Raw genomic sequence first — 13,022 nt, 5'->3', positions numbered from 1 at the left:
TACAGGTACCTCCAACACACTCCCCCCCCCTCTTCACTGTCTGCCATGGCCTGTCTCCCCCTGTCTGGTACAGGTACCTCCAACACACTCCCCCCTCTCTCCTGAGCTTTCGCTTGCCTCCAGAACACAGGCACTGTTGGGGCGAGTGACTCTGAACTTACAATAGCTAGTCCCAAGTCGTTATATATATTTTTTAAATTATTGTGCATTTTGCTTTTTTGCTATTTACTTCATGACTCCTGAATACTTTGTTGACTACAAACTTTCTTTACCCAACCTTGGGACAGACTATGTTTGTTCCCAAACTTGGGACTCTGACTCTCTATTGGTTACACAGACTTTTGGCCTCCCATCCTATGCTAATCCCCTCTCGCCAGCTTTGTATTCATGTTACTTGATGACATTTCTGTACAATATGATCTTGTTGCCATCTGATGCACATTCAGATGTCATAAATCAGCACTGCAGAGCTCTCCCTGTCCTCTGCCGTGCCTTGATTGTATTATTGCTGATGATATCTGGAAATGTGCATGTACTCCCTGGCCCATCTATAGTTGATAGGCCCAATTCTTATTTGTTCTCTGATATCTGCTTCACTGATTTCTGCTCTCGTAAAAGCCTGGGTTTTCTGTACGTTAACACTAGAAGCTTCTTACCTAAAATGGATCAATTGAAAGTGTGGGTTCACAGCTCCAATCCAGGTGTGTTGATCATTTCTGAGACGTGGTTAAAGAAGAGTGTTTTGAATACTGATGTTAACCTTTCTAGTTATAATCTTTTTCGGCAAGACAGATCTTCCAAAGGTGGAGGAGTGGCAATCTTTACCAAGGATCACCTTCAGTGCTCGGTTGTCTCCACCAAGTCTGTCCCCAAACAATTTGATTTGCTGGTTTAAGCATTAAACTTTCAAATAGCTCTTTGTTGACTGTTGCTGGGTGTTATCGTCCTCCATCAGCACCAGTCTGTACCCTACCTGCCCTAAGCTCTCTCCTGGCCCCTTACACTAAGTCTGAATTTGTGCTGCTACGTGACCTAAACTGGGACATGCTTAAACCACCTGACCAAGTCCTAAAGCAATGGGACTCCCTAAATCTTTCTCAGATTATCACCAATACCACAAGATATGACTCCAAACGCCACAGTGTCTCCTGACCCCTCCTGTCTCAGCCTCCAGTATTTATGCTGCAGTAGTTTATGTGTCGGGGGGCTAGGGTCAGTTTGTTATATCTGGAGTACCAGATGTATACCCGTCGCAAGACCCACTGGTTGATGCTTATTTATAAAACTCTCTTAGGCCTCACTCCCCCTTATCTGAGATATCTACTGCAGCCCTCATCCTCCACATACAGTGGGGCAAAAAAGTATTTAGTCAGCCACCAATTGTGCAAGTTCTCCCACTTAAAAAGATGAGAGAGGCCTGTGATTTTCATCATAGGTACACCTCAACTATGACAGACAAAATGAGAAAAGAAATCCAGAAAATCACATTGTAGGATTTTTTATGAATTTATTTGCAAATTATGGTGGAAAATAAGTATTTGGTCACCTACAAACAAGCAAGATTTCTGGCTCTCACAGACCTGTAACTTCTTCTTTAAGAGGCTCCTCTGTCCTCCACTCGTTACCTGTATTAATGGCACCTGTTTGAACTTGTTATCAGTATAAAAGACACCTGTCCACAACCTCAAACAGTCACACTCCAAACTCCACTATGGCCAAGACCAAAGAGCTGTCAAAGGACACCAGAAACAAAATTGTAGACCTGCACCAGGCTGGGAAGACTGAATCTGCAATAGGTAAGCAGCTTGGTTTGAAGAAATCAACTGTGGGAGCAATTATTAGGAAATGGAAGACATACAAGACCACTGATAATCTCCCTCGATCTGGGGCTCCACGCAAGATCTCACCCCGTGGGGTCAAAATGATCACAAGAACGGTGAGCAAAAATCCCAGAACCACACGGGGGGACCTAGTGAATGACCTGCAGAGAGCTGGGACCAAAGTAACAAAGCCTACCATCAGTAACACACTACGCCGCCAGGGACTCAAATCCTGCAGTGCCAGATGTGTCCTCCTGCTTAAGCCAGTACATGTCCAGGGCCGTCTGAAGTTTGCTAGAGAGCATTTGGATGATCCAGAAGAAGATTGGGAGAATGTCATATGGTCAGATGAAACCAAAATACAACTTTTTTGGTAAAAACTCAACTCGTTGTGTTTGGAGGACAAAGAATGCTGAGTTGCATCCAAAGAACACCATACCTACTGTGAAGCATGGGGGTGGAAACATCATGCTTTGGGGCTGTTTTTCTGCAAAGGGACCAGGACGACTGATCCGTGTAAAGGAAAGAATGAATGGGGCCATGTATCGTGAGATTTTGAGTGAAAACATCCTTCCATCAGCAAGGGCATTGAAGATTAAACGTGGCTGGGTCTTTCAGCATGACAATGATCCCAAACACACCGCCCGGGCAACGAAGGAGTGGCTTCGTAAGAAGCATTTCAAGGTCCTGGAGTGGCCTAGCCAGTCTCCAGATCTCAACCCCATAGAAAATCTTTGGAGGGAGTTGAAAGTCCGTGTTGCCCAGCAACAGCCCCAAAACATCACTGCTCTAGAGGAGATCTGCATGGAGGAATGGGCCAAAATACCAGCAACAGTGTGTGAAAACCTTGTGAAGACTTACAGAAAACGTTTGACCTAGGTCATTGCCAACAAAGGGTATATAACAAAGTATTGAGATAAACTTTTGTTATTGACCAAATACTTATTTTCCACCATAATTTTGCAAATAAATTTATAAAAAATCCTACAATGTGATTTTCTGGATTTTTTTTCCTCATTTTGTCTGTCATAGTTGAAGTGTACCTATGATGAAAATTACTGTGTGTCTTTGCTAGTCCTGTATTAGTGGACAGATATAGGTGTCTTCAGTCCCGGCAGAAATTGCAGTACAGTCACTCCCAAAGGACTTCCAGCGGCTACGGACAGGAGAGGTGAGCACAAAGGAGACTACTGTTACCTTTTTATTTTGATAGCTTGACATCTTACAACAGCGTAGAAAAAGACAGGTGTGTGTCATTTAAGTCAAAACATTTTCTGTCAAAACTCCCTCTAAAATGTGTTATCCATCCCTCCTTTTTCTTTCTGTCAGTACGTGGCGAATTCTAACTTCCACTTGACACCAATGCATGACTAAGTGGAAATGTAGGTTTAGGAGAGGTCAGAGGTCACCCCTAAATGCATATCACGTGCATTCCTGTTTTAATGACCACATCTTTATTCCATTGTCGATTGTGAGGTACACCATGAGAAAGAAATTACATTTTAAGAAAATATAAAATGCTGTTTTTAATATATCACATTCAAGAGAGAAGAGATCTACTTGAATTGTACTGTACTTAATACAATCATATTGAAATCGATCTACAGTTTTGTAGATATCTGCACTTTTCATTTAATAAAATATAATTATTTGAAAGAGCTGTGAGTCATAGTTGTTTTTCTTCAAAGGGGCCATCTGGAATTGGTACATATATTTTTGGATGTTAATCTTAATATATTATAATCTATAATATATAGTATAATCTATAATATATAGTATAATCTATAATATATAGTATAATCTTAATATATAGTATAATCTATAATATATAGTATAATCTATAATATATAGTCACTGATTCTTGAAGAATAAACGTACACATTCCTCGTGAGCTTAGTTCGACTGTCTTACCCCATCAGAACCCCAAATACAAGCTTGTTTTACAACAAAAAAATGTAAACAATATAATTGTAAACAAACACGGTATAGCTTGAAACTATCATTTTGATCTCATGGGATAGGTCAGTCCTCGCATCCATAGCTCCATCTATGAATTTGAGAGTGGTTACATTTCTCCAGCTCCATCCCTCAGCTGTTTACCAACAAATAGTTGGGGTGCATGACTGCTTTGTTGTTGTTTGAATCCCAGATTGCCTCTTTAAATGACATTGTATTAATGGATCCAGAATGATTAAGGACAATTGACTGTTAGCTGAACCCATGATTTTATAATGGAGCGTTAATTCATCCATGACACAGATGCCTCACCCTCCATTGGCCCAGTGCCTCACCCTCCATTGGCCCAGTGCCTCACCCTCCATTGGCCCAGTGCCTCACCCTCCATTGGCCCTCCATGGTTCAGTGAAATATGGGGGAAGATGTTTATTTTATAGCTCGGTGTAACTGAGCCTTCATAGAAGAGAATACAAATCAACTGTTGGCCGTCATAGCTAATGAGCCCTGTCCTGATAGCTACAATAGCTCTATAATAATAGACTATTCAGCTGTCAACAGGTCAGTGGGCTGTCTCCGGCCTACATCAAAGTAAAAAAACAACTAGCCTAAGCCTGCATAGTGCACACTTTAAAGGTCCCTATAACATCTTTGGTAGAGAACATGTTTGGATCCATGGTGATAGTGTCCATGGCATCTCTTAAGTCTTCATATCCTTATATGGAAGGTGCTGTGGAAGAAAAGTCAACATGTTAGAATTTGTTCTGAATGAGTTATGCTGCATACAAGAAAACTCAGAACTGGGAAACGTCCGACTTCACTGTGTTCAAGACAACTCAGAACTGGGAAACGTCCGACTTCACTGTGTTCAAGACAACTCAGAACTGGGAAACCTCCTACTTCAGTGCGTTCAATACAACTCAGAACTGGGAAACGTCCGACTTCACTGCGTTCAAGACAACTCAGAACTGGGAAACCCCTGACTCCAGTGCGTTCAAGACAACTCAGAACTGCGAAAATTAAAATTGTTTTGAAAAGTCATCCAACTCAGAATTACATGTCGAAAATTCTGACATCATCCTAGAGCTCTGACTTCTCCAACCTAAAGATCACTGATGTCATGATTTTCCCAGTCAGAGATCATTTTTTTTCTCCTGAGTTCCCAGTTGTTTGGCTAAATTAAAGTTAAGAACTGCATAGGAAAAAAATGCTTGGCCATTGGTTAGGTTAAAACTACTGCAATTCAAGTTTAACGTTGAACTTTTCCCTTGTCAGGTCACAAACCTGAGGAAGTCTGGAGCACGGACGATCATGTGCTGGAAGTCCTCCAGTGAGAGACGTCCATCGTTGTCCAGGTCGGCCTCGTCGATCACCTTCTCACATACCATCCTGACCTCGTCCTCCGTTAGCTCATTCCGCGTCAGCTTGTTCAGCGTCTTCTCCAGGTCAGACTTACACAGGAAGTCATCATTGTTGAAGTCTGAGAGGATTGGAGGAGGAACAGAAACAGTAGTAGGATGTCATTATTCAAATGATCAGTAAAAGATTAAAGTTCACAGTCCCCTCTTTTAGTTTACAGCTTACTTTGGTCCCTGGTAGTAGTATTGACCTAAAGGGAAAGAGGGATACCTAGTCAGTTGTACAACTGATATGTGTCTTCTGCATTTAACCCAACCCCTCTGAATCAGAGAGGTGTGGGGGGCTGCGTTAAATCAACATCCCATGTCTTCGGCGCCCGTGGAACAGTGGGTTAACTGCCTTGCTCAGGGGCAGAACAACAGATTTTTACCTTGTCAGCTCAGGGATTCGATTCAGCAACCTTTCGGTTACTGACCCAACGCTCTAAACACTAGGCTAGGGAAGCATAGACTTCCTTTTTTGTCCTGTAACTAGACAATTCCAAACAGAGCCTTCCTTTGCGTTTTATTGACCCATGACCGTGGTCGTGTCACTGCGTAGCCGCCTGCGTGAAACATCATCTGTCATCGCCAGTTAATTAGGGGGACTAGCAACACAGACCGTGCAAGGCCTTTTTTATACAGGCCTGCCCTGTCCATACAGCCTGTTTGGGCCCCTCTATAATGCCCTTATCAATCATTCACAGAGATGGGCAAAAGGAGTGGCTAATAAGTCTGGCTGCGCATCTGACTGGCTGACTTACTGCAAAACTTTCATCGAATCAGATGGCTTATTTATCACAAAACTATTTGATGTTGCCAATTATTTAAATGTTTACTTCATTGGCGAACTTCACAGGAAATGTCAACAAAGAACAGTGAGACATCGTATTCATGCATAAAAAAAAAACGAATAATGAAAGAAAAGCATTGCAAGTTAGAATTTTGTATAGTTAGTGTGGGAGAGGTGGGAAAATTATTGTTATCGATCAATAATGACAAACCTCCTGGCATTGACAACTTAGATGGAAAGCTACTGAGGATGGTAGCTGACTCTATAGCCGACTCTATAGCCACTCCTATCGGTCATATCTTAAATCTGAGCATAGAGGAAAGTCTTTGTCCTCAGGCCTGGAGGGAAGCCAAAGTAATTCCGCTACCCAAGAGTGGTAAAGCGGCCTTTACTGGTTCTAACAGCAGACCTATAAGCTTGCTGCCAGCTCTTAGCAAACTGTTGTAAAAAATGGTGTTTGACCAAATACAATGCTATTTCTCTGTAAACAAATTAACAACAGACTTTAAGCATGCTTATAGAGAAGGGCACTCAACATGTACTGCACTGACACAAATGACTGATGATTGGTTGAAATAAATTGATCATAAAAAGATTGTGAGAGCTGTACTGTTAGATTTCAGTGCAGCCTTTGATATTATTGACCATAACCTGTTGTTGAAAAAACATATGTGTTTTGGCTTTTCAGCCTCTGCCATATCGTGGATTCAGAGCTATCTATCTAATAGAACTCAAAGGGGTTTTCTTTAAATGGTTGCTTCTCTAATGTCAAACATGTAAAGTGTGGTGTACCGCAGGGTAGCTCTCTAGGCCCTCTACTCTTTTCTATTTTTACTAATGATCTGCCACTGGCATTAAATAAAGCATTTGTGTTCATATATGCTGATGATTCAACCATATACGCATCAGCAACCACAGCTAATGAAATCACTGAAACCCTGAACAAAGAGTTGCAGTCTGTTTTTGGAATGGGTGACCAGTAATAAACTGGTCCTGAACATCTAAAACTAAGAGCATTGTATTTGGTACAAATCCTTCCCTTAGTTCTAGATCTCAGCTGAATCTGGTAATGAATGGTGTGGCTGTTGAACAAGTTGAGCTGACTAAATGACTTGGCGTTACCTTAGATTGTAAACTGTCATGGTCAAAACATATACAGTCGTGGCCAAAAGTTTTGAGAATGACACAAATATAAATGTTCACAAAGTCTGCTGCCTCAGTTTGTATGATGGCAACTTGCATATACTCCAGAATGTTATGAAGAATGATCAGATGAATTGGAATGAATTGCAATGTCCCTCTTTGCCATGCAAATGAACTGAATCGCCAAAAAATATTTCCACTGCATTTCAGCCCTGCCACAAAAGGACCAGCTGACATCATGTCAGTGATTCTCTGGTTAACACAGGTGTGTGTTGACAAGGACAAGGCTGGAGATCCCTATGTCATGCTGATTGAGTTTGAATAACAGACTGGAAGCTTCAAAAGGAGGGTGGTGCTTGGAATCATTGTTCTTCCTCTGTCAACCATGGTTACCTGCAAGGAAAAATGTGCCGTCATCATTGCTTTGCACAAAAAGGGCTTCACGGGCAAGGATATTGCTGCCAGTAAGATTGTACCTAAATCAACCATTTATCGGATCATCAAGAACTTCAAGGAGAGCGGTTCAACTGTTGTGAAGAAGGCTTCAGGGCGCCCAAGAAAGTCCAGCAAGCACCAGGACCGTCTCCTAAAGTTGATTCAGCTGCGGGATCGGGGCACCACCAGTACAGAGCTTGCTCAGGAATGGCAGCAGGGAGGTGTGAGTGCATCTGCACGCACAGTGAGGCAAAGACTTTTGGAGGATGGCCTGGTCTCAAGAAGGGCAGCAAAGAAGCCACTTCTCTCCAGGAAAAACATCAGGGACAGACTGATTTTCTGCAAAAGGTATAGGGATTGGACTGCTGAGGACTGGGGTAAAGTCATTTTCTCTAATGATTCCCCTTTCCGATTGTTTGGGGCATCCGGAAAAAAGCTTGTCCGGAAAAGACAAGGTGAGCGCTACCATCAGTCCTGTGTCATGCCAACAGTAAAGCATCCTGAGACCATTCATGTGTGGGGTTGCTTCTCAGCCAAGGGAGTGGGCTCACTCACAATTTTGCCTAAGAACACAGCCATGAATAAAAAATGGTACCAACACATCCTCCGAGAGAAACTTCTCCCAACCATCCAGGGACAGTTTGGTGACGAACAATGCCTTTTCCAGCATGATGGAGCACCTTGCCATAAGGCAAAAGTGATAACTAAGTGGCTCGGGGGAAAAAACACAGATATTTTGGGTCCATGGCCAGGAAACTCCCCAGACCTTAATCCCATTGAGAACTTGTGGTCAATTGTCAAGAGGCAGGTGGACAATCAAAAACCCACAAATTCTAACAAACTCCAAGCATTGATTAGGCAAGAATGGGCTGCCATCAGTCAGGATGTGGCCCAGAAGTTAATTGACAGCATGCCAGGGCGGATTGCAGAGGTCTTGAAAAAGAAGGGTCAACACTGCAAATATTGACTCTTTGCATCAACTTCATGTAATTGTCAATAAAAGCCTTTGACACTTATGAATGCTTGTAATTATCTTTCAGTATTCCATAGTAACATCTGACAAAAATATCTAAAGACACTGAGGCAGCGGACTTTGTGAAAATGGATATTTGTGTCATTCTCAAAACTTTTCGCCACGACTGTAGATTCAATGGTTGTAAAGATGGGGAGAGGTCTGTCCGTAATGAAGAGATGCGCTGCTTTTTTGACACCACACTCCAGAAATCAAGTTCTGCAGGCTCTAGTTTTGTCTGATCTTGATTATAGTCCAGTCGTGTGGTCCAGTGCTGCAAGGAAACACCTAGTTAAGCTGTAGCCGGTCCAGAACAGAGCGGGGCGTCTTGCTCTTCATTGAAATCAGAGGGCTGATATAAATACTATGTCAGTCTCTCTTGGCTAAGAATCAAGGAGAGACTGACTGCATCACTTCTTCTTTCTATTTAGAAACATTCATGTGTTGAAAATCCCAAATTGTTTGCATAGTCAACTTACACACACACTTATCCCACCAGACATGCCACCAGGGATCTTTTCACAGTCCCCAAATCCAGAAGAAATTCAAGATAGTGTACAGTATTACATAGAGCCATTTTTGCACCGAACTCCGTTCCATCTCATATTGCTCAAGTAAACAGCAAACCTGGTTTCAAAAAACAGATGAAGAAACACCTCACAGTACAACGCCTCTCCTCTGTTTCACCTAGATGTTTTATGTGTATGTATTAATATGTAGCTATGTATGTAGTTCTGTCCTTGAGCTGTTCTTGTCTATTTAATGTTCTGTATTATGTCATGTTTCCTGTTCTGTGTGGAACCCCAGGAAGAGTAGCTGCTGCTTTTGCAACAGCTAATGGGGATCCTAATAAAATACAAAAATTCCAAATACCAAACATCAAGGTGCTGATTATGTAAAATTATATTATTTCTTGCTGGGCAGACTGTTTCACATAACCAAAACTGCTTTGGGAGCAAACCAGAAGTATTTCTGACCTGCTGCTGGTAGATGTTATTAAAGGCATACACATCACACACACTAACCGTAGATTTTAAATGCATAGTAGGCCTTCAGATCTCGTGGAGCCATCTCACTCAGCACGGAGAACATATCCAGGAAGTCATCCAGGGTCATGTTTCCCTCTCCGTCCTCCGAGAAAACCTCAGCGATCCTCTGGCGGAACGGGTTGTCCTGAGGAGAGACACATGACTGTGTTAGCACGCTGAGCTAAAGCTTTTGACATTCACTTGGGGGGAGCTAACACAATCACAGGGAATAAGCCAGAAGAGACAGGATAGGAAATACAGGAGTACTGCATTGATATCAGTTGTTTCTGCTGTTGTCATTGTGAGGAGATGTGTGTATGTAAAGAAAGCTCATAGTGGACCCAGTCGTACTCAGTGCCCTGTAGGTCGCCCTGGCCTTCTTGTGGTTTATTAGAGTCAGATAACATATAGCCAACCGTTCAGAGACTGCTGTTAATTAGTTGTGTATTAATAATGGATAGACACATTCCAAATTGTACCCTATGCCCTAGATAGCGTTCTGGTCGAAACAGGTGCACTATAAAGGGAATAAGTTGTCATTTGGGACTCATCCACTAATATGTGTGTGCAAACACGGGACAGAGGGTATACCTTCAGTTCTGGCATGCTGCCAATGAGCTCGTATGGTAGCCTCACATCTGGCTGGTCTGTGTAGTCGAGAGGAACGAGCTGTGGTGCCAAGTCTCGATAACGGTCGAATAGTCTAGGAAAGAAAGTTGAACCTGAAGTATATCAGATGTGCCGACTGGATAATATCCACTTTCTATATCAAAAGCAGATAATAAGAGATTTCAAAGAAAAACAGGTCAATTTGTGAAGTGAACAAAGATACATGTACTGTTATAGCCTAGTTTGTTGAAACTGCAGGGGTTTTTTGTGCAGTAGATACGGTATGTACAACCTAAGCAATGTGTAAAGCAGAAGCGTTGGTCTCAGGCTTTTGTTTTGACATGTGAGCTCAGATAACATACAGTATGTATGTCCCAGTCTACTGTTACATGTGTGTGTGTGTGTGTGTGTACAGAATAACTTTCATCCTAGTGAAAGGTTTCACGATGCAGAACAAAATCCAAGCAGCTACATTTGGAAGTGGTTAAGAACTTATCAGGGGTTAAGTGTCATATTCTGCCTAGGCTTAGTTAGTTATACTGATTACTTAACTAGCTCCCTTGTGCAAAGACAAAACATCATGTAGGAGCTTCCTCTCACCTTAGAATTTCCTTCCTTGTGAAGAATGTGCAGTCCTGCAAATGCAACCACAGACTAATTAGAAGCAACACATTTAAAAAAAATGTTTTAATGTATTTTATTTAATCTTTATTTAACTAGGCAAATCAGTTAAGAACAGATTCTTATTTACAATGATGGCCTACCAACGGCCAAACCCTAACGACGCAAGGGCCAATTGTGCACCGCCCCTATGGGACTCCCAATCACAGCTGGTTGTGATACAGCCTGGAATCGAACCAGGGTCTGTAGTGATGCCTCTAGCACTGAGATGTAGTGCCTTAGACCGCTGCGCCACTCGGGAGCCCCAAAACACTATTAAAAAATATTGATTCACAGCTGCAACAATTCAAGAGGTTTTGATTAGAATTTCCTTTTTCATTTTAAGAAAGTAACTTGTGGCTCAGATTAAACATTTTGCTATGGTTGTCTCACTAGCTTTGGTTTGTTAGACCTGAATACTACCACACAGCTGTGGTCCATAACATCACATTAAAAGCACTTGACCGTTTCTATGTTTGCTGTGTCTGTTTTCTTAGCAAACAGAACTGCAAAAGAAGTGTGCCAAGACCTGTGTTTTGTATCTATGCATTCCCCCCATTCACTAATTACAGTACCCCATTCACTAATTACAGTACCCCCTTCCACTAATTACAGTGTCTCATTCAGTAATTACAGTACCCCATTCACTAATTACAGTACCCCATTCACTAATTACAATACCCCCTTCCACAAATTACAGTACCCCATTCACTAATTACAGTACCCCCCATTCAGTAATTACAGTACCTCATTCACCTTTTACAGTACCCCCATTCACTAATTACAATACCCCCATTCACTAATTACAGTACCCCCTTCCACAAATTACAGTACCCCATTCACTAATTACAGTACCCCCCATTCAGTAATTACAGTACCCCATTCACCTTTTACAGTACCCCCATTCACTAATTACAATACCCCCATTCACTAATTACAGTACCCCCTTCCACAAATTACAGTACCCCATTCACTAATTACAGTACCCCCCCATTCAGTAATTACAGTACCCCATTCACCTTTTACAGTACCCCCATTCACTAATTACAATACCCCCATTCACTAATTACAGTACCCCCTTCCACAAATTACAGTACCCCATTCACAAATTACAGTACCCCCATTCACTAATTACAGTACCCCATTCACTAATTACAGTAGCCCCATTTTCTAATTACAGTACCCCCTTCCACTAATTACAGTACCCCCTTCCACAAATTACAGTACCCCATTCACTAATTACAGTACCCCCCATTCAGTAATTACAGTACCCCATTCACCTTTTACAGTACCCCCATTCACTAATTACAATACCCCCATTCACTAATTACAGTACCCCCTTCCACAAATTACAGTACCCCCATTCACTAATTACAGTACCCCAATCACAAATAACAATACCCCCATTGACTAATTACAGTACCCACATGAAAGCAACACCAAGCTAGATGAGTGAAGCAATTTGTCTCAATCAACAAGCTATCTGAAGAGAGTAAGTCATTTACCACACTGAGGGGGTTAAATAAATATAACCACACACACACACACACACACACACACACACACACACACACACACACACACACACACACACACACACACACACACACACACACACACACACACACACACACACACACACACACACACACACACACACACACACCGACCTGATATGCATCAAGCTGCTGCGCCGTGAAGATCGTCTGCTTATTCCCCATTTCTCAGCCCACCACCCTGGCGCCTCTGTGCCATGGCACGTATCAGTATGAGGGCAGGCCTGTGGTGTGGTGTGGTGTGGTGTGGTGTGGTGGACTGTGGATATGTCAGATATGAAATGGCTGCATGGGGGACAAAGGGAGGCCAGGTTGCCAGGTTAGATCGGGTGTCTCCTGCCACCGAGCCCTTTGGTTCTCTTTATAATGGCAGCATTTCATCATTCCCCCCCCCCCCCACCACCAACACCACCACCACCACCACCATCTGAATGGCAGCCGCTTTGACAGCAGAGAATAAGGGCTGTCTTCCAGCATGCATTCAGCGTTGTATCAGCCTTTAGTGCTGCTCTGTGGCTGACTGATGCCTCACACTGCTCTCAGGTTACACTGTATGTGTCCCAAACGAAACCCTATTCCCTATATATTGGACTACACTTGACCAGAGCATCTGGTT

At 42.5% G+C, this 13,022-nt stretch overlaps 1 protein-coding gene across 2 annotated transcripts; it reads right to left on the bottom strand.

Moving 5' to 3' along the window:
- Positions 1–4,481: 4,481 nt before the first annotated feature.
- cib3 (calcium and integrin binding family member 3) lies at positions 4,482–12,571 on the bottom strand. 2 transcript variants are annotated; one of them, XM_071362817.1, is made up of 6 exons: positions 12,521–12,571; positions 10,791–10,825; positions 10,173–10,284; positions 9,579–9,726; positions 5,058–5,253; positions 4,482–4,503 (listed from the first exon to the last, which is right to left on the bottom strand). In XM_071362817.1, the coding sequence occupies exons 1-6, from the start codon at positions 12,569–12,571 to the stop codon at positions 4,482–4,484; spliced, it is 564 nt and encodes a 187-aa protein (XP_071218918.1). The 2 variants fall into 2 exon arrangements, with proteins under 2 accessions (XP_071218918.1, XP_071218919.1); XM_071362818.1 differs by lacking the exons at positions 10,173–10,284; positions 10,791–10,825.
- Between the last annotated feature and the right edge of the window lie 451 nt (positions 12,572–13,022).

The sequence above is a fragment of the Salvelinus alpinus genome, chromosome 23 (genome assembly GCF_045679555.1).
Source record: "Salvelinus alpinus chromosome 23, SLU_Salpinus.1, whole genome shotgun sequence".
Classification (NCBI taxonomy): Eukaryota; Metazoa; Chordata; class Actinopteri; order Salmoniformes; family Salmonidae; genus Salvelinus; species Salvelinus alpinus.
This window is presented reverse-complemented; position numbering and strand designations above follow the sequence as displayed.